At 35.0% G+C, this 22,414-nt stretch overlaps 2 protein-coding genes across 2 annotated transcripts; one reads left to right on the forward strand and one right to left on the reverse strand.

The window, feature by feature from the left end:
* Positions 1-1,613: 1,613 nt before the first annotated feature.
* Positions 1,614-13,888, forward strand: LOC149078856 (BRCA1-associated RING domain protein 1-like). The gene is made up of 11 exons (XM_089241023.1): positions 1,614-1,794; positions 1,910-1,966; positions 5,104-5,440; positions 6,702-6,917; positions 7,382-7,462; positions 7,643-7,815; positions 9,399-9,510; positions 9,637-9,763; positions 10,129-10,230; positions 11,178-11,299; positions 12,425-13,888. The coding sequence occupies exons 1-11, from the start codon at positions 1,721-1,723 to the stop codon at positions 12,761-12,763; spliced, it is 1,740 nt and encodes a 579-aa protein (XP_089097149.1). The 5' UTR covers positions 1,614-1,720; the 3' UTR covers positions 12,764-13,888.
* Positions 13,889-14,198: 310 nt separating this feature from the next.
* Positions 14,199-22,208, reverse strand: LOC149078857 (COMM domain-containing protein 3-like). The gene is made up of 8 exons (XM_089241024.1): positions 21,963-22,208; positions 19,430-19,535; positions 19,161-19,224; positions 17,832-17,866; positions 17,651-17,711; positions 16,108-16,164; positions 15,779-15,838; positions 14,199-14,375 (listed from the first exon to the last, which is right to left on the reverse strand). The coding sequence occupies exons 1-8, from the start codon at positions 22,078-22,080 to the stop codon at positions 14,316-14,318; spliced, it is 561 nt and encodes a 186-aa protein (XP_089097150.1). The 5' UTR covers positions 22,081-22,208; the 3' UTR covers positions 14,199-14,315.
* Between the last annotated feature and the right edge of the window lie 206 nt (positions 22,209-22,414).

Raw genomic sequence — 22,414 nt, forward strand, 5'->3', positions numbered from 1 at the left:
GCCATGTGGTAAGACGGCACTGGTTATATATTCAATTGGAATTATGCTGATGCAGCGTAATTACAGTAAAACCCCTCTTAACGTTCACTTCAGCAAAATACTGTAAGTGCTTATGCACCCCTAGCTCCAAAACCATTATCTTAAAGGAGTCTGGTGCCCTTCACTAGCTAAGCAGGATTTCAAATCATTGAAGATTTTTATTGATATACATGAACGATTTTTTAAAAATTATCAAATCAAGATTGAGGAACCTAAGAAAATCTTCGGCTCCTCGGTTTCGTTAACCCCAGAGCTGATTGAAATACCAGGCTGACTCATCCAACATCTTCGAGCAAAAGTGTTACGTCAGCATTATCAATGTTACTTGTTACCTATCCTTTTTTTAATGATTAACTTAGAGAGGCAAAAACAATTTCTTAGTTCAAAGATTGAACGGCCGATGAGTTCGCTCTTTCATATGCTGCGTTCATAGTGGAGCGAAGAGGTTAGAGTTACAAAAATTACGACTAATATTGTTACTTTTAGGAAGGAAAAAAATTCATATTGATGGAGGAAAAGCACATAGTAAAAGAGAAGGATAGAGAAAATAACCAGAGAGGGGTTAATATTTAAATTAAGAATTGTATCGGGGTCCTGTCACTGCTACCCCGACTTTGCGTGGGGCCATAGTTACAACGGCACTGCTTCATGTACGCTTGGCGATAGAGAGGTTAAAAGGGTTCTATCCCGAAGGCGGTAGGGAAATCACAATCACAAATTCAATAATAATTAATAAGGCTCAATATTATTTTATTAATTAATCATCTAAATATAGGGGATTGGGGAAAATCTGGGCATGAACTAAATATCCCATTCCAGGATATGGGGTCTTTCGTGAACTGAAGAAGACGCGTCTGTCTTGTTGACGTCCTTTATTTCTAACCAAACACGGCTATAGATAAGATCTTATCTATGGGGGGGATGTTGCCAAGGCTCTATCGGTTTTGCCTTTGTCAAGGGCAGGCCCATCATTTCAACTTTGCCGGAGGGTCAAAGTCGGGGATGGGAACCATTGACGCCCCTCTCAAATGGCCAAGTCAGGAGAAAACTTCATTAAACCCAATTAAATGTATATACGTGGAATTTACATTTATACAAAATATTTTTCGCTCAAAAAATGTAAAAATTCAAAAAGCAATGTACAAATGCAAAAATATACAAAAACAATAAAAAAATGCAAAAAAACAATACAAAAAAGGAATAACATTAAATGCTTAAAACACGTAGCATAAATTGAGAAAACACGGAGGAAAATGCAAAAAGAAATACAAATTTTTGTGTAATTGCATTATATTGTATTTTTATTTGGATGTACAATAGATGTTGTCATCAAGAGATTCGAGTTATCTTGTTGAATCAGAATTGTGAACGATTTGAAATTACCGCGTTAAGTAGTTCATCTAATTATGGAACATCTACTGCCACCTAAAGGCGTATACGAGAAACTGCAAACAAGTGTTTCGGCTTCACATCATTAGATGGCAGCACACACTATATAACGTCTCATTCGCCAAGCGTTTTGAATGTGGTGGACGTATGGTACTTCGAAAAATCGGCACTTAAGCACAGCCGTTGACAAGGCTAAACAACAAGAGTAATTTTGGCGCGTAAACTTCTTGTCCCTGCAATTATCGAGATCTGAAGATTTATCAAAACAAAAAGATCTCTCTCTCTCTCTGAGATGGCTTCCGAGAAGATCTCTGCAGTATTATACCAGATCGAGGCATTGGAGAAAACGCTGCTGTGTTCAGAGTGGTACATTTTTTTAGTCTTCTAAAAATTACGCCGTAATAAATATAATGAAGTCATGAGAGAGATGAATATACTCTTCAGTTCAATAATAAAATACACTGTATTTTTTTACTTTCAGTAATAATATTATGAAAGAACCTACTGCTGTCGGAAGGTGCAGTCATACATTCTGCAAGTCAGTATTATTATTATTTTGTATTGATACTGAATTACTGATGTAATTAGGGGGGCATGTATGTACTTACGTGGGTGGGAAATCCCCCCAAGCTTTTAGGGGGGGTCCCAAGGTGATTAGATATAGGAAGGTAAGCATACAGGTCCTGGGTATTAAACACTGCATTGATCCCCACTCCACCCCCAGCAGCTGACTATGACACTGAATATACACTTGGTCAATGAGTTTCACAGTGGGTGTCACGAATGAATGAACGCCAGGACTCTGTCACCAGGCTTAGGCTCGTTTACACGCTTTAAGTGATTTAGTATTTAAGCCGGGTTTTCCTAGGAGTAGAGTTTCTTCGCTGTGAGCAACATAAAAACGTTGATTGGTCAGAAAACTTGAATTTCAGGTTTTTAACCAATCAGCGTTTTCATGCTGCACACGGCGCAGAAATTCGACTCTTAGGAAAGCCCGGCTTCAACTGAATTTCAAGTTAATTGCTCAAAAAAAGTGTCCACACGGTTATGTGATTTAGTAAAGCTCATTGAATAATACGACACCACTCATGCATCACGCCTACTTAATAAAGAAAATAGATTCTATTCTACTTAACCGCTAAATTACTTGATCACTTACCAACTAAACCAGAGCAACAGGCCTACAGTGGTATGCTATTCAATCATTATACTTCATTGAGGGCTTTTTTTCTTTCAAACCGAGAACAACTCAAGTCTATCATCATCTATGAGCAATTTACTACCTAGTGTGTTGTGCCAGAAGTGTAACTGTGTATCTAACAGTCTGAGTGTGTATGTAGTGTTGTGTTTGATTTTTCAGTGCTGCCATCTATATTTCAGAAGTGGAGTGATGTGTTATGATTGAATTACATTTGTACTGTTTGTAGGTCTGTTGCTCTCTGTGACGAGACTTTTTAAAGGGGAGGTTGGCTCACATTCGCACCTGAAGTCAGGAACCATAGAAAACCAACTGCAGCCGACCGCGACGGTGGCATTCGAAAACCGGGACCTTGCAACGCGAGTCTGTCACTATTTCCACTCAACCACCGCAGTGACCCGTAACCGGGCTTGGTTGACTGAGGCCCGGAGCTAAATAAATTGGGGGGGGGGGCAAAAAAAATTACTCCTATTTTGCATAATAATAACTCTTTTAAGAAGGGCCTGCATAATTAGAAAAATTGATGGTAGATGGCAGCACTACACTCAACAAATGTTACACAGAAACAAACTTCATGGAAGGTTCACTGCATACACACACATTTCAACATGTACTAATTCGTTAGAAGTTCCGCAGAGGAATATGGATGAGGTGCATGTCTGGTTTAGTTGTTCTAACTACACCTGTGTAAACAGCCCTTATCGTCTGCATACATTTTAAAGTACTCAATGCGCATGGTAGCCCAGGTCGATAAGATACTTGCGTAAAGTACCAAAGGATGTTGAGAGTTTGACACCTAGTTCATCCTTTTCAGAAAATCTGCAGACACAGGGATACAACAGAAACAGCAGTATGACCACAGGAAATTATTGTTACCACGGGGATTTTCACATCGAGGGGTTAGCACACCAACCTCTCGGTGAGTATAAAAGAAAAGGCGTCCATTTGAAATCGCCAATAAATTGTAGGTCCCAGTCTAATTAGACCTTGTGTGTGCAAAATAATGTGATGTGACAAAAATGATCAAATGATATTAAAGTACTCAACAACTTAAAATTTATTTAACTACTTAATCACCTAACACATGTAAACAGGCCTTTATATTGTTGCCGAGATCTCTTCCAAGCCAGCTTTCCAGCCAGAGTCTGTGTACCTAACAGTCTGACTGCATGTTGTGTCTACTAAACCGCACATGTACCTCGTCCATATTCCTCTGCAGAACTTCTAACGAATTGGCACATGTCGGAATGTGCATGTCCATGATGTGAACCTAATGTGGTTTGTTCCTGTGTATATAATGAGTGCTGCCATCAATTTTCCGAACTGTGAGTGAAGTGTAGTGATTGAATAATTGTATCATCGTAGGCCTGTTGCTCTCTGTGATGAGACTTTTTATCTGGAAGACCAGCTTGCATTCACGCCTCAAAGTTGGGAACCACGGAAAACCAACTTCAGCCAACCATCTAATGTTGCGTCTGGTTTTCCAGTGCTGCCATCTATATTTCAGAAGTGGGAGTGTAATGATTGAATATTTGTACCATTTTAGGCTTGTTGCTCTCTGTGACAAGATTGGAACAGCTAGGATATAATCCTTTTTGGCAATTTATTTTTATTTTTGGCAAGATAAACATCTGAAAGCATGAGAGTGAAGCGGATTGCCAACACATCGCTAAAAGAGAATTAATGATACTACAACAGTTGAAACGAAAAAACGATGATGAGAAAAGGAAAAACAATAAACAAAACGCCATAGAGGGGATTGAGATTGAAAAACATTTAAGACTAAATATGGGATCCAGATCGGAAATCAAGTAAAATATAAAATAAACAATAACATGGTTTCGGAATGAATTCTCTGAAATTAAAAACCTGGGACTCTCTTTTTAAAATGAGCAATGGTACTTCCTGATGCGTAAATATTCTCTGTAATAAAATGGTTAACCCCCCTCCTTCAGACTCTCTTTAGAAAAATAAACCAATCAGAGGTAGCTTAAGCGAGGGGGTGCTGTGTACCGTGGGCAGCAGCATAAGCTTTTGTTCTGAAACATATATTTTGTAAAATTTTGGAATAATGAAAAGTGATGATGATGACTACACTCTTTCCCCCCCCCCCCCACCCATACCTTGATGACAAAATTGTTGAGAAAACTACAGGAATGGGCTCTTATCACATATGGGGAGTGTGCAATTTGGTTCAAACACCCTCCTGAGGCAAATTTACTGTTTTGCTGTGTTTCTAGTCGTGGACGAAACGCTTCACTTTCCTGACTTTCCTTCACGCTTTCAGATGTTTATCTCAACAAAATAAATGAATAAATTGCCAAAAGAGCTTAACTTCCCAAGATTAGAAAGGAAAAATTTCTACAGTGGGAAAAAACAACTCGTGCATGTAGGGTCTGAAAGGGTTAATGCATTCTTTTGCGAATCTGAACTTTCTGATTTGTAAGTGCCAAATCTATTTACTGTACATTGCATAGGAAATGTATCAGCTCCGATTCCAGTAAAGAATGTCCAGTTTGCAAGTTTCCAGTGACTATTAAAGACTCGTATCCAGACAGACAGTTGATTGATCTTCTCGCACAATTGGAGAAACTGAAAGAAATGTTCCAGAGCAGTTGCTGCACCATCGAGGAAACATACTTGGGAAGTTTACAAGAGAAACAGAGTTCAGATTTTGTCCAGGAAACACCAATAGTGAATGAATCTACTCCTAAAAGCAGGAGCAAAAACGATGTTCCAGACTTATTGAAATTCAACTCTCCTGAAAGATCCAAAAGCCCAGAGGATAAAAGCGATGCCAAAGAAAATGTTATGGTATGCTAACATATGGTCTGTTATATTACTTCATACTAGAAAAGTGTGTTAATGCGGGAACTTTCAACAGCTGGGAAAACTTTTCGCAGACTTTTTTGTTTGTAGAAATACCTCCAACATTAGTTTGTTGAAAAAACATGGAATCGTTTTGTATAGGAGATTCTCATTATGAGCCTTTTTCATTTACAGTTGACACTTGTTTTTAACGAATCCGTATAGGCATGGAAAATTAGTTTGCTAAATCATAATTTCCTAAATGGAAAAGTTGTTTAAACAGGGTTTCATAAGTCCCAGGCACCAGGTCGCTATGTTGACTGGCCCCTATAAAATCAGTATAGACACGGGCCCGTCATTTAGGGGGGGGAGGGCAACGGTCCCCGGCTTTTGAAAATACACTAAAAATGGTATATATATATACACATACATTGAGTACATGTGCTTTGCCCCCCCCCCCCGGAAAAAGTTGAAATGACGGTGCTGTATAGACACCTAAAAAGTTTTCTGTATGTAATTGCTGAATTGGAGTCTACGAAGGACAAAAAAAATTTTCATTTCATGACACAGTTGTCTTTTAACATATGAAAAGAATATGTGAACCCAGAAAAGTGTATATATATATACATATATATAGAAAAACCATTATATGTAGAACCTGTTTGCTTGAGATTAAATTCTTTCTTGGGGCTCCTAAAAAATTTGGCCTGCTCCTAAATTTTTTTTTATTTGTCTAGCCTTATTAGCCAAGCATAATTTTTTTCGAGAAAAGTTTTCTCCATGACGTTTTTGAGGACAGCAAAGAATACCAACATGAAATTTTATATTGCTCTAAAGGTCCCAATTTGTTAACCACAAAACAATTTTCGTTGCGAATGCGAATTTTTCTGTCACCATGACAACTTGGTGCCTGTCAGCTCTTGACAGGCATACACTGTAGACCCCATGTTGTTTTTTTGTAAAAGTGAAATTATAATAACTGTAGATTTGAAAAACTTCGCTACAGTCTATATTTATTTATATGAACCCAAACAGACTTCAAAATTGTTTTGCGAATAGCAAAGATATTAAAAAATATATACATCAACTGGAACTGTTCGTAAAAAGCATATAGGTTTGTAAATTAAAGTTTCATGAAGAGAGAGAGAGAGAGAAAGCAGCGACTGTATTTTGAAAATTGTCTTGCTATTTACCTAATAGCATTTTTAAAATAGTATTATAGGCCTATATTTTATATATTATTTAGTTCCACATTTGTTCATTTTAGGTCACCCCTAAAAATATTGGCATTAAGAAAAGGCAAGCATTCAGCACACCTTGTAACAAATTACGATCCCCTCTAAGATTCAAAGCCTTCTCTGCTCAGAAAGTGGTGACACGGAAAAAATTGAGGAGTCCAAAATCAAATGGCTTGGCCTCACCTGCTGCCATTGAGAAGAGAAATGCAAAGGGTGAAACACCACTTCATGTTGCTGTGATAAAGGTATGGCATATGGAAATCACATCATCTTCCCTTCTCTATTTTTATTGAGATATGAAATTGATGTAGATATAGCTACTCGTCTTTTTTCCTTCTTTCCGAAATGAAAATATTGATTCTAGTTTTGCAGAATTTTCACTTATATCAAAGCAGTTAATCATCATAAATTTGTTGTCAGAAATCTAGAAGTAGAGGCGTTTTAGCAGTGAAAGAATACCAATCAGAAATGAATGAAATGTTAAACAAAATTATGCATTAATTTTCTGTGAATAGGCTCTGTAATCTTTTAACTTAAGTATTGAAGAATTCAGGTGATTTTGTTACAAGAAAAAAACATGTCAAAAATGTACAAGCTTATATTTCATGTGTGCTTACTTCGTATTCATAAGAATTATGAAAGGTGAAATAACTCAATGTAACTTTCTCCACTGTATATCTCCAATTTTGTTTGCATTATTCTCATTTAGGGTGATTATCTGAGAGTGAGACAGCTATTGAAACAACAAGCAAATCCAAACGTGAAAGACAATGCTGGATGGACTCCGCTGGTAAGATGAATTCAATACAATTTTGATGTTGAATTTTGTAACTAATAATATTTTACAGTTAGATTTCAATGTGGTGATGTGATTTGGATGATTTATATTTTCTCACTGAATATAAAAGTTATTGCTATGTTATAAATTTGAGTTATAAGTGTTTGACTCTTAGCTTCCTTCTCCTCCTAGCATGAGGCATCGAATCATGGCTATTTCGAAATCACTCAAGTCCTTGTTGAAAATGGAGCAGTTGTTAATGTTCCGGGAGAGGATAATATTACACCTCTTCATGATGCAGTCATGAATGAGCAGATTCCCATTGCTTGCTACCTGGCGTCCAAAGGAGGAGACATTTATTCCAAGTAATGTATAGCGTAATTTTTTTCTTGAACTAGCATTTATCTGAGTTAGTGATAGCTATTCACTATCTTTTCTTTTTTTTTTTCTGCTTTTTTCTGAAACATCTCTGCAGGGACCGCTAGCTACCTCCAAGGCAGTGCTGGACAAATTGCAAAAAAAAAAAAAAAAAAATCTAGACACCAAAACAATTTTTAAAGGGTGTTTACTGCATTGCACTTCTGTGTACTGCACAGAAAGTAGCAATACCAACAACATCAACACTATCAGTGATAAAAGTTATTTGTTACAAAATACTGATGTTATTAAACAAATTAAGAAGAAAAAAAATCTGGAGAGACGAGTTTAAAAATATATTGACGTCGATTTTGAACGAGAAATAAAAAAATATTGAAGTGATTTCAAAATCTCTAAAATATATCGCGATAGCGAGATTTACCAGTAAAATAATATCCTTATATTAGGGTGAGTTTAGCATTACAATAAGACATTTCCAAGCAAGGTTTGAGAAAAAATATTGTAGAGGGATTTATATCGTAGCACAGAGTATTTTTATAATTAGGTATATGTATCGCTGTGAATAATTTTTCCAATCAGTATGTGTAATTAGATAACATTTTAAACGATAACGCTGTCTCTGAAACATGTTACTAAATTAAGTAACGTAATTTGGAGAATTATTATTCATTATAATCAACAAATTCATGACTAATGAGTAAATAATTTTCAATTCTACTTATTTGTCTCCATTGCTCCCGCTTCATCAAAAAATGCACACGTGAGTGATCATGTTTATTTGTGTAATGCAAACTCAATGAGTGGTTTCTAGTAATCATTAGCTAACGCTTTGCTTAGCAATGATAACGAAGATTGCTAGTAACGCTGTGAAAAAAATCAACCTTTAACGATAGTGACGTAAATCTATCCCACAATGCACCACAAACTCCAAATATGTTTGACACGCAGGCATAATGACATCAGCGTAATACACCTCCCAGGGCTTGACAAATCGAAAAAATATTTAGGTGCCGGCTCAATTTCTTAAGAGCCAAGCATGGTATTTTGCTCATGAAAAACAGACTGTCCTAATTAGTTTTCTTTTACTTTTCCTATGTTAAAAGATGTAGTGTTAGAAATAAGAAAATTTTGTGTCACCCTTAGACTCCAATTAAACTACCACATTTAGAAAAAACCAATACCAATTTTCCTAGTAGCCTGGGATTTGAAAAGTCACAAAAGTTAGTAAAATACACATGATTTTCTTCATGATAAGGAAAATGAAGTTCGATTCTGGAACCATATTTTATTAACATTTCAACTGCAAGATCAAAGAAAAAAGATATTGGATCTTGGGCCCTCTCAAAATTATTGTTTTTAGATTTAAGTTAACAGGAGTTGCATATAAATGCATACAGCGAATCATGATGAAGCTATGAGGTGTATTTAAATTACATGCTATTAACCCGTGTAAATATAATTCTAGAAATAAACTTAATCTTTGTATAAAAATTATGACAATAAATGTAATTATACACACACTGGTGATTTACTTTGGAAAATTTTAACCATGCAAAATTTCTCTTTTAAGGACGTCTCTTGGAAACAATGCACTTGAATTATGCCATAATGAAGAGGATAAGAAATCTTTGATAGAAGCTTTCAACTCTCATTCTAAACCAGTTGTTTCTGGAGCTGTTCAGGTAATTTCAAGATGTTACCACTAGCGTGCAATTCTTTTTAGCATTTTTTAACATAACAATGTATTTTGTTTGAAAGAAAGAGAAGGGGAAGAAGAATTGAATCGAGTTCTTAAAAAAATTTTCTAGACGTCAAGAACCAAGAAAAGTAAAATGGTATTCCTATATACAAGTTTAGACAACAACCAAAAGGAGAACCTCCAAAAATGTGCCCAGTTGATTAAAGCAGACTTAGTTGATGACTTTGGACCTGAAGGTTTGTGACTGTGACGCCATTGCATTTCAAGTCTCATTTAATTCAAATTAGCTGCCAGACAATAGTTCTTGTATTATATATTCCCGGACATTGCTCGCAGTTGACAAAACATATAATCCAAATAGTCAAAAGCAAAATATAGTATGATAATAAATTGAATCTAAAAGTCTATAGCTGTCATTGCCAGATCAGTATCACTGAACTTATACTTTTTCAATGAAAATATGTTTCATTGAAAAGGATAACTTAGTTCATATCTGAGCTAGAATAGCTGATCGTTATGGATTTTTCTTTTCTGTGCTCTTTAAAGTGTTTGATCATTGTTTGAATGGTTTTTAATGCAGATAAATTTTGGTGATTTTCAGTTTCACATATTGTCACTTCTTGTGACGAACATGGACAGTGCAATCGAACACTGAAAATCCTTCAAGGAATACTCAGTGGTAAATGGATTGTTAGCTACAAATGTAAGTGGAATATTATTATTACAAGAAATAAGGAATATATAGCACAAATTATTATAATACCTGCTATGCTTTTGAATTTCGAAGTGGTAAATTTTTTTTTTTTCTGATTAAGATCTCTGAGTGTACATTAATGTAACATAAGTATGATATACAGGGTGATTCAGAAAAGATGAGCCAAATTTTACAGTGATAGTACACACATACACTGAACCAAACATTGGCCATCATACTTTACCGGGTCAGAAATGAAATGTAAAGACACTACTTGTTGGTATGTGGCTGATCTGCAAACTTGAAAGGGTCATTCCGGTAGTGACGAAGATAATCGCATATACTGCTGGAAAAGTGTGTGACATATCTAGTCTACTTGAGAGAGTTCCCCCTAATCCCTCCACCACAGCTGAGCCATGCATTCAACTTTATGGTCATGCCTTGGAGCCATTTTTGTAATTTTAGAAGAAAAACTTATCAGATTTATATTTTTTCATCAACTTTTTTTTCATGAAATTTTTGCACATAATGATTTTTTTTCAATTATAATGAATCCATCTGTGATTAAATCAATTTTGATTTTTGAGTAGACCAATAATTAGTCTTCATATGAAGGGTTGGAGAAAGAAGAACACTTTTATGAAATAAAAATTTTCAGGAGACAGAAAACATTTTTCTGCGCATGTCAGAAATTCTTTTTCTATTGCACAAGTGGTGGATTCTGAGCATTTACCCATCTGCACGCTGTGACTAAGACAATTTTTCGCTCTTATGCCGTATCTTTCTTCCTTTATTACAGCAGACTAATTAACTAATCAACAAAAATTGAAAATAACTTCTATATCAGTTTATTTTTTTCAAAAACCCTGATTTAATCTTATTATAGAATTTTTATTGGTGTCATAAAAACCAAAAGAATATGGTTGGCATACTCATTTTTTTATACATCCTATTAGGGATTGAAATGTGCCTTGAGTACAAGAAGAAATTGCCAGAGGAGGCATTTGAGATACCTGGCACGAAACAGCATCCTGACTCATTTGGTCCAAAACGAGCTAGAGAGAATTTCATGAAACAAGTAAATTTATTTCTTAATACAGTGAAAATCCTGTGTAACAATACCCTCTATAATGATATTACTCTCTGGTTCTGATGCACTTTTTCATAATGTTCATACATGAAATCTATAATGATACGTCTGCCTGGTTCCTTTGAGTATCATTATACAGACTGTCATAAATTGTTTGCACAGTGGGTTACTCTGCAACCAATGACTTTAGAAACCATATTTTCAATTACAAGAAGTTTTCAAATGACCTGCAGTTGCTTAAAATCTCCAAATTTGTTTGAGGAATCGCATAGATAAAGAAATAAACTTTTTATACAGTCCTTGTGGGCTAAAACTTCCAGTTATTGAAATGCAGATCCTGCTCTGACAAGTCATTTGCAACATTTATCAAGATATTAAATATGTAAAATCACTATGTTTCAGTAACTTATCACTGTGTTGGCAAGTTTTCATTGGCTTATAAGTTGCCATTTTTAGGAACTGTACTTGAATAGAAAGAACTCGGCCCACACATTTATTTTTTTACAGTAAAAATTAATTAAATTTTTTTGACAATAACAGAATTTTTACACTTTGCATTTTGTGAATCACACCCTTTGCATCATTGGCAATAAAAGTTAAATATCTCTGTTAATATTGCATTTGAAAATATAGATTTTTTTGTAAATGACTTCTCAGATCTGCATTTACATTTTATTAATTGGAAGTTTTAGAAAGGAACAGGGCCTACATAAAAAGTTTATTTTTCTATTTTTTATGTGTACGACCGCTTGGAAAATTTAAGACATTTTGATTTGAGTCGTCACACTGCACTTCATTTGAAACTTCCTGTAATTGGAAGTATTTTTCTAAAGTCAATGGCTCTGGAGATATTCGCTGTGTGAACAATTTAGGACCACGTGTATAAGCGTTTCTCTGTATTATTAATTGCATTTAAATTTTTGTTCATAGTAAGAATTCAACATTTATTCACTCTTTTCAGTGTAACAATCTATTCTCAAGATAAAAGGATATTAGCATTATGTACTATACTCAATTAGAATTTTTCTTGTATAAGAAAATAAAAATTAACAAGGCTACTGACATTTGTGATTGATAATTATATAAACTTTATCAACGTTTTGTTTGTTTTAGTGTCCTCGTCTGTTTGATGGCTGTAATTTTTATATCCATGGGAACATCAATCCTCCCATGCCTGGTAAAGAGGACCTGTCGCAGTTGATCCAGCTTGGTGGTGGACGGGTGCTAGCCAGAGAGCCTAGAGTAGAGACTATCAGCTTGGAACAACACCTCATTCCCTTTCATGCAATTGACAGCCCTCTGGCAGACATAGGATATTTCATTCTGTACCAGGACAAACCTCGTGGTGTACATGTAAGAAGGAATCATATTTGTACAGTGAGCGTGCACTGGTTTTTAGCCTGCATATCTCAGTTCAAATTGTTGGACACTGAAGTTATAAACAAAAAGTAATGTGTGTGTATATAGAGAAATAGATTTTTTTTTTTTTTTTAAATATTAAATACAAATACTCAAAAATGTAGTTGATAGGATGTAGATTTCAGTATTGAATTATGTTTATATAGACCCGGTGGCTCTACTAAAAACTGATCTTCAAGTTTTGCTTTCAAGTATGTACGTGTACTATGAATACCGTTCAAGGATATACTACTACATAGCAAAAGTTCCAAGACTTATTTTATTATGGAAAAATAAGTACAGATAGAACCTGTTTATTTGGTATTTCCTTCGCAGTAATTACCCTATGCAATTATGCCATTGCTCATACAAAGATGTAAATGAAGATTGTAAGCCTTTCTTCGTCACATTCTCCGGTTGCTGCTCACTGCACTTCGGCTGAACATGAGAAATGTTTCCCCCCTTAAGTCTTCTCTTTATTCAAGGAAAAAGTCCCATTGGGGGGGGGGCAAGACCAGGAGAATAAGCTGGTTGTGAAAGTGTTGAAATTAATGTTTTGATAGTAACCTGACACCAGGAGAGACCTGTGATTCCTTAAACGTCTGCATGATTTGGTGAGATGCAAGCAACCAGATCTCTTTGGACTGCTCCATCACGACAATGCTCTGGCTCACAAGTCCCTCCTAGTGTCCGATTATCTCTGCCAAAACATATTCTGATACTTCTAGGAACCTGCTTATTTTCCCTGATCTTGCTCCATGTGACTTTTTCCTCCGATACAGAATTTGATTAAGGGGCAATGATTCTCAGGTTCGAAAGAAGAGCAGTGATGAAAGCACTAGAGGATGTGACAGAAAAAAACCCCAGTGATTTACATCTTTGTATGAACAATGGCAAAAATGCAAAATTGAACAGAGTAGTTACTAAAGAAACATCAAATATCAGGTGCTATCTGTACTCATTCTTCCATAATAAAATAAGTCTCAGAACTTTTTGAATATAGTAGTAGGAACTAGCTGATTTTTTTTTTTTTGGTACAAAATTTGAGTATGTGAAAATAATTTGAAACAATGTTTTGTTAATGTGAAATGTAGTCAAAGAGAATTTATATATTACATTCATCGTCACACATTTGTTTTTAACTTTGTGATCAGCTGCAGTAAATTAGTGTTCGATTTATTTTTATTGAACAAGAATATTTTTTGATTTTTTTTTATTATTCCGTACATTTGTGATGCATCAGTTTGAAATGAAATTGTTAAAATCCAAAAAAAGATCAACTTACCAGATCAAAACTATGGAGTAAAGGTTTTGAACTGGTGAGTTGACTTCTTTTGCTTCAAGGCAAATAGTAATTTCTCTTAAACTAATCAAAGTACAGTTATGATTTAGCCATTCAAAATGAAAACCTGTTTATGAGAGTAAAAATTTATACAGTACAGTCCTATACAAGAATAAATCATGCAAAAACTCTAGAAATTATAGCACATCTGTTTACATAATTTTTAATATTCTGTACACACAATATACACTTATCTATATCAAGTTTGAATACTGAACATTCGAGAATGGAATTCTTGATACTTTAGGTGCTTCATATACACAATTAGTGTGTGGAAGTTCTCTCAATACATTTACTGGCGTCTTTCAATTTGAAAACCAGATCCTACAATGAAATAAAGAAAATTAAAGTGATTTTTAATAACATTATAAGGAAACTACCAATTACGGTAGATATAATGGCAATGGTCAACATTACTTGAAATACAGACCAGTGTAAATTACACTGCATGGTATATTGTACCATACTAATTTACCAATTATGAAAGAAGGGACTGTTAGTGTGGCAAACAAAATTGAAGTCAACTAAGGTGTCTCAACATATTTAATGACTTCCTGTGAAACACTGGCTTAAAAAGAGTGAGACATCGTTTAAATACTCGATTTGGCCAGACCTATATCTAATTGAGATATTATGGGCTTGTTGGAGAGGAATCTAATGAGCCATTCAACTCTGCCCCAATCCTCATAAAGCTATTTTAATGACTAATGCAAAACGTAATTTGTGATTCAATGAAGTGTTAGAATATGTTCTTTGTTTGCCGTGCAATGTATGTAACATCAACATTTTTTGGATCTTACATGACAATACCATGAACTTTATGATTTCTAAGGTGGTTGCCCAAACCTGACGCTCTGCTTTTGTAGATGTGCAGCCCGTTTATATTCCTTGATCCAAAAGTAAATGGTTTTTAATGATGGTGCAAAGTCTCCATGAACTTATTCCTATTTAGCTTTGTGATTTGAGCAACTTCAACTATTTTAGATCAAAATGTTTTTTTCCCTTCCATTGCACGACATTTATCATTATATGTTTCTAAAATAACTGCTATAACCTGAACTTGGAACGATGCCAAAAAATGAACCGGAAAGCTCTTTGTGCTCTAACTTGTTATGACACGTTTTGAAGAGTGATACTTACAGTTGCAGTGATTTGAAAGCAATCGTGCTGCTATCTCATAGAGCAGAACAATCATTTACCTTACTTACCAAACAACCAGACTTGCCAACCTTCAAAAGGTAAACATCCTATAACTTCCTTACGAAAATCTGGCAAACATATTTTTGCATGCCAAATTTTTTTTCTCAACCGTGCATTTAAAAGACTGTTCATGTTGAACATGAACAGGCCACCATACTCACTTATGTTCATCAATTTGGGTGTCTTTGGCTATCATTCATACAGGGTACCCTCGCTGAGCTATAGGGAAAATATGTGTTTCCCCATAACTCAATGCTGCACCTGGAGTTGTGGAAGGGGGTAGGGGTTACTTCCTGAAGAAAACAAACAGTAGCAGTGGACAACAACAAACTCAATGCATTTTTTTTCTTCTCATATTGATGAAAATAATTGAAACCCAGCAATATAAATTCATAATCTGGAAGCCCTGTAAACGTTGCAAAATCATTGCCTGGCTAAATCCAGAAAGTTGGTAGGTCTGAACAGCTTAGATACATACACTATTAATCATTATTATTAATTGTACATTACTGATGGTAAAAGTATACCTGCAACTGCCCCAGAGAGCAACCAAAAGTAACTTCATCCAGTAAATTGGTTTCAGGATTCTGTGTGTACATAAAAAAAAAAACCATATTACTTATCTGTTAAATCACAGAAAAAATAATATTTTTCAATAACAGGTATAGAGATTCGATTCAATGAGTAAAGCTGTTGAGATCTCAGTCTATTCATTAAACTAGGGTTGGACCATATTTATATCTTGTGCATACAATTATGTACATAAATCTTGTAGTGAAGAAGTCCATATGATTTGACTAACAGAACATAATGAATCATGTATGTATGCATAATGATAGATGAACTATTAACATACCAGAGTTTTAAATGATATAATATAGCTCTGCTCTCCAATTCTTTCACAAGAGTTTGTCTGAAATGCACAAAAACTTGTATGAATATTTGGTGACATTTGAATACAGTAATAATAAACATATTTTTTGGCAATTTCATGAACACAGGTAAGGGCTTAAAAAAAATGTTAATCTCATTCGCTGCGAGAATCAGCCAGGACTGGCACCTATTAATGTTCTAATCTGTGGCATCATAAAAACCAAGTTTCACAGCGAGGAACAACTGAATTCTTACATACACCAAATACATGGATTTTGTCAAATGCAGTCAGACTTGCTTATGTAATTTGTAATATATATATTCACATATAACAAAATTTTTCCATTACATGTGGATTTTGTATTGCTTATCGAGTGAACACATATAACGAATTCCGTGTATAATGGTTACAGTGATCCCTCACTTATGTATTGGTGCAAGGGAACAGGGGAAAAAAAGATACATAAGTAAGAGAGACTTATAAGTGAATAGTATTATGCTATATATTTGACCTTGAGCATTGGAAATCTTTATAACCGAGAGAAACATACACATGAGAGATAATTACATTTTCACTGCTTTTTTTTTTCAACTTTGTTATATTAGGGTCCGACGGTATTTCAATGCTACTGAATTACTTATGATCAATGAACAAACTTCACAGATACGAGATAATGTTACATGAGTATTGTAACAAGCTACTCGCTAACTTGTTACATTAATTTGTAGTTAAATTTTAATGAAGCCTTTTAGAATATAATTTTATTTACAACGCCAGACAATCTGGGAACTGGGTTGGACTTTTATTCAGATATCGTGTATAGAAATAGGTGAGGCACCTATATGCACAGGTGTTACCTCCAACGCCTTTTGCAGATTCTCAGAATTGACCCTGCCCTTTGGGCAGTGGTACCTTGAGAAGGAGTGGCAGATGGATTTTATCATTGGTATGTAGACATTGGGGCAGCAGCGAGATTCCAGTAAGGGATTCTAGTCTGGGACCCAAAGGGGAGGGGGTGTGACGTTTAGGAGACGGAACCAATGAGAGGGAAACAGGAGGAAATTGGACGAGAGAAGGTGGTTGAAAGGGACAGAATGAACTGGGTCTTGATGAGAGGTGGTTGTCCGGTTTTGGGTAAAAGTGGAAGGAGCGGAAGATGACGAAAGCCTGGGGTAAGTCTTGACCTATTGCTTTCTCCATTCCTCTCTCGCTTAAGGAGTAGTAGCATAAAACATATGTACTGATTTATAAGTATGTAATTTAAAAACATCCTTATATATACATTATTTGTTAAAGCTGTAAATAACTAATCTTTTACTCCAACCTGAGGACAAGGGTTGAATAATTAATTGGTATCTCGAGTATCAACCCCAGATGATGAGAGCAGCTCTGGGACAGTATGTATTAATGTTTCACATTACAGAAACAACAATTTTAAAGCAAATTGATGAGAAAATATTCATGCTTTTCATAAACATTTTCAAAGAAGTATTAAAATAAATTGTTTGGTAAAAAAATACTTTACCTTAATAATAAGATCTTGTCTCCAATTAACATCAACGATATGGTCATGAGATCTTCCTATCCTAATGTCAATAAGAAAGAGGAGAAAGAAAAATTATTGTTCACAAGAATTATTCAGCATTTTTCTTTTTGGTACCAGCTGTTTTGTGTAAATCATTGAAGTTAGTGATATTTTTGCTCACCTTGATAACATATTCTGAATTCTATTCTTATTTTCCTGAGTGAGAAGAGAAAATTCAATTGTCCATTATGCATATATAATATATTTAACACATATTAATTCATTTAAAATATATAGAGTTAGATTTAAAAAAAAATTAACTTTAAAAAATTAAATATTTTAAACTTAATGGAAGAATTTTTTTAACCATCAATTTTCTCTTGAATGTATCTGCTCATTTTAAAAATTGTTCTTTAAAAGGTACAGTCAGACTTGGTGAATTTGAAGTCCAAAGTCACTGGGAAAAAATTTGAATTATTCAATTAATTTATCCTGGATCCATGAACGTCTGCAAATTGCAACTTACTCATCAATAGAGCCCGGATTATATGCACTTAAAATGCAAAAATAAACACATAAAATACAAAATGTGCACTTAAAATGCCAAAATATGCATTAAACATCCCAGAATATGCACTAGAAATCTTGTAAAAGTCAAAAAGTAAAAAAAATATAAAGAAAAGAAAATATGCATTTAAAAAATCATCATGTAAAGAAAAAAAAGCTATAAAGCTATATTAAAAAAATATATATGTTTGACAAATATGTGACACGAATATATTTATACAATAATTAGAGTCACATAATCATGATAATATGCAGTGTTTCCCTGCTAATGCGAGCCGATCTCCCCGTTAAAAAGTCTCGCCGCAGAGAGCAACAGGCCTACAACGTTATAATTATTCATTCATTATACTTCATGCTCCATGAGTTGAGGAAAAACTCATAGTTTAAAAAATTGATTGCAAATGGCAGCAGTACACATAACAAGCATTACACAGAAACAAACTTCACTATACATACACCAACATTCCAACATGTACCAATTAATTAGAGGTTCCGCAGAGGAATATGGACGAGGTGCATGTTTGGTTTAGTAGTAGTAATGTTTTCCTGCTTAGTACGACTTATTTTTGTGTGTGGTCTCTGAGTAATTCTCATTAACATTTCCTGTTTAAAGTGCTTTTTCTCTTACAATGTTTTTTCATGACAGTTTTTGCAAAACGTTATAAACGAGATCCTCTATAATTTAAACAACATGAAAATAATCCAATTATTATTTCAGTGAAGAATAAAAATTAAAGCAGGACTCGTTGAAAATATGGTGAAAAATAAGACATTTTATAAAAAGTCAAATTGACCAAAATTACAAGGATGTCTCGTAAAATGCGGGTCATATGTGTCATCCTTATATGTACAAGTATCTGGCCAGTGAGCTGCAGAAATACCATAAATCTGGCCTGCTGACTGAAAAGGTTGTTCATTCCTAGCCTAGAGTAAATAAACTCACCAAATATTTTTTGACGAAAGCTGCAGATCTATCTGCTGGAACTTTGCAGTCCTCCAATATGGAACTGTAAGAAACAAAGGAAAAGTATGGTATACTATGAGGCAATCATTATGGCAATTTTCTAGCGAATCATTTCAAAAACTTACATCAGCATGTTCACCAACATGGGAAATTTATAAAATTCTGCTGAATAAAAAAGTTGAACTGCAGTCTTACATTTTTATGAAGTTTCAATATGATCGAAGAAAGAAGGGGAAAAAAAATACTACCTAACAATGTTGGAGTCGCTGTCATTTTTACAAGCTTCGAGAAGAAGAGTCAGAAGACCTGCATGGGCTTGTTTTGCTTCTGTGCTTTGCAGATGCTTGTCAGACACTGGAGTACCAATGAACAGACAAGAGATTATAAAAATTAGATTTGTTATGATGTAATAGTTGTGCTCGATGGCACATCAGAGCTTCAATGACAGTTATACAAGGTGGGCAAAAAGTTCGTAAAAACTTTAAAAAATGAATAAAAACTGGAAAAATAACAGAAATAAAAAAAGGTTTGCAGGGTTAGCATCACTAGGTCACTGGAATTTTTTTAAGGGGGGAAAATGCAAAAAACAGCCAATAGGTGATGCTGGTACAAGCGACTTGTGACTTTCGACTGCCACATTTGAATCACATCCATTAAAGATTTAGTTTTTTCTGAAATTTTTTTGTGTTGGTATATACCATTTTCCCAGCAGCACGTTACATTGTTTTTCCTGTTGGAATATGTCGTTTCGGATTTGTTTTATCAGGCTGTACATTGCAGATTTCTATTAATTTTCTGTATTCTAACCATTATAATTTTAACCCCACAATCATGTTTTTATTGAACCCAGAGAGATTTTTTTTTTCCGCCCTGATGGATGCATTTAAAATAGAATCCAGGTTTTTATTATTTTCAATCCGATATCTGGGCTCCGGTGTGATATTTCTAATCTTTTGATCCCTTATTTAGTCTGAGAATGTCACTTTTGAAGGTCAGCCATTGTGTAATCTATTTTTGGCGATGCGTTGGCGACTTGATTGTGATGAAATGACCTGAAAAACCTGACCTGAAATCTGAAAAACCCTGTGTGGTAGGGTTACCATAACAATCATAGCATTAAACATCATGGCAGGAATTAAATGAAGGTGGACTGTGTTCTGCAATTCTAACCTTGAGATCTAACGCTAGTCTTTTCCCTGATTTCATAATTTTATCCACACGGGTTCTTCACAAGCTTACAAATGGGTAAAAAAATTCCAGAAGCTTTATGCTTTTTTAAAAGAAAAGATTGGCCTTGGGTTGGTATATCTTTTTTAGATCTTTCTCTTTAGGTGGTGCTAGTATCAAGGGCTATTCAAAGGGTGTCTTCCTTTGTGTAATATTTGAAATAGCGTCATATTACGTTGTCTAAATGCATCACTGTCTCGTAACCAGGATGTATTGTTTCCATATATTTATTGTTATTATTTTTTTGCTACTTCTGCCTTTTGTTTGTTTTTGTCGTGCCTTCTGTTTTTAGCGTGGTCAAGAAATATCAGGACGTTATTTCTATTGACCTTGATTTGAAACTTTCCTTAAGTCGCAAATGTGTTGCGTAAAATGCGGTAGCAAGATATTTTGTCCACAAGACTTCAAGATTGCAAAACAAGCAATTTGATAGACAAATGTAGATTTATTTACAAAACAGCAATTTACACGTATTTGCAAGCTAATCAAAGAGCGAACAACTCACAGAGTCCAACCAACTGACTTCTCATACAGTCTAACTCTAATCCCTTGATCTGTTTTTGCATCTTTTATAGATCCAAAGAAACTTCTAGAGAGTTCTCCAGTTTTCCAGAAAGTGGCAGCACTTTCTGAGGATGAAACCCCTCCAGAACATTCTCAACCAATCGGACGGTGGTACAAAAAAAAAACAGAAGAAAACTAGACCAGTATGCTGTTGCCATCATAAAACTGTCATACTTTTTGAGAAGCCCTTTAAAAATTTGTCATTGACCATTTACAGATTGTAACAATATTATTGATTAATATTTGTTGTCATATTGGTTTATTACTTAAACGAGAGTCCAGGTTTTATTTTCTTACGCAGAGAATATTTATCTATACAACAGGATGTAACGTTGTTCATTTAAAAGAGTCTGGGTACCCACACACAGAGAGACTTATGCCCTGATCGGGTAATTATTTAAAAGAGTCCGGGTTTTATTTTTTTTTATACCGAGAATATTTATTTGTAATAAAGTCGAATCCCATTATAACGAACAGGGCTGTCTTAAGATCATAGGGCCCCTGGGACAAGTGATTTTTCTGAGGACCTACCATGCAATTCTCTGAAATTTCAACTAGATCTAATTTTCGTGAGGCCCCAGGCCTCGCCTGGGTGGGCCCATGCCTTAAGACAGCACTGATAACGAACTCCAAAACACCGAATATATCGCTTCGTTATAAAGGAATTCTAGGTTTTTGCATTGCACCTGTGTAAACTTATCTGGGGGATTAGAAAAGTGTTCGTTAAAACGAGTTTTTTCACTAAACTGGCATTCGTTGAAACGGGATTCGACTGTATTATTTATAATATTATTGTTGGTTTTCACTTTGGTTATGCTTTCCATGCTGGCGGTTTTTTTCCGGCATCCCTAGCGTGGGTTTGGCGACTTTCGTCAGGCCGTCCGACGTGTTTGGCGCTGAAAAAAAAGTCGCCAAAAATCACGAATGTCTGGATTATACGGTATCTGTTCCATAGTTATTATAAAAGAAATAGAGAATTGAAGTGAATACCGTTCGAAGATTTGTCAAACGCAAAGACGCTCGCCAAGACAGCGGCGTAAGCCTCATCGGACACAGAGCCGTCACCCAAGACACTCACGCCACTCAGAGAGTTTCGACAGAGATCCATTCTTGGAGACACACGTGGGTTGGCGCTTATTTACAAACTTATTTCTGTCGATAATGAAGATTAAAAATAAAGTATAATCAAGGTATAAATATACGCCCTCACAGTTGTTTCGATGCCCGAGATGTAAATATAGTCGGCCGTGACCAAGGTATTGGATATCCATCACTTATCTCATTGATCGTCACTGCTGACATCTTGTGACTAGAATTATAAGTAGTTTAATGAGGGTTGTTTTTAACATTTATCGCAATGGTTTTTAACTTTTCTGTTCACGGCGTCTTTCGAGCATCAAAAAGGGGAGCCCGCGGCGAAAAGAATGCGTTGAATTTTATGT

This window comes from Pholcus phalangioides, unplaced genomic scaffold (assembly GCF_987345545.1).
Source record: "Pholcus phalangioides strain wild (caught in Gottingen) unplaced genomic scaffold, Ppha-v1.0 ptg000013l_1, whole genome shotgun sequence".
NCBI lineage: Eukaryota > Metazoa > Arthropoda > Arachnida > Araneae > Pholcidae > Pholcus > Pholcus phalangioides.

What these genes read in the sequence shown, in the direction of transcription:
- LOC149078857 (XM_089241024.1), bottom strand. Translation starts at nt 22,080, where the DNA reads ATGGATCTCTGTCGAAACTCTCTGAGTGGCGTGAGTGTCTTGGGTGAC. An exon ending in GTTTGACAAATCTTCGAACG is followed by an intron (nt 19,536 to 21,962) that starts GTATTCACTTCA and finishes TTGGTACTCCAG; the next exon opens with TGTCTGACAAGCATCTGCAA. An exon ending in ATTCAGAATATGTTATCAAG is followed by an intron (nt 17,712 to 17,831) that starts GTGAGCAAAAAT and finishes TATTGACATTAG; the next exon opens with GATAGGAAGATCTCATGACC.
- LOC149078856 (XM_089241023.1), top strand. Translation starts at nt 1,721, where the DNA reads ATGGCTTCCGAGAAGATCTCTGCAGTATTATACCAGATCGAGGCATTG. An exon ending in TGCAGTCATACATTCTGCAA is followed by an intron (nt 1,967 to 5,103) that starts GTCAGTATTATT and finishes TACATTGCATAG; the next exon opens with GAAATGTATCAGCTCCGATT. An exon ending in GGAGGAGACATTTATTCCAA is followed by an intron (nt 7,816 to 9,398) that starts GTAATGTATAGC and finishes TTCTCTTTTAAG; the next exon opens with GACGTCTCTTGGAAACAATG.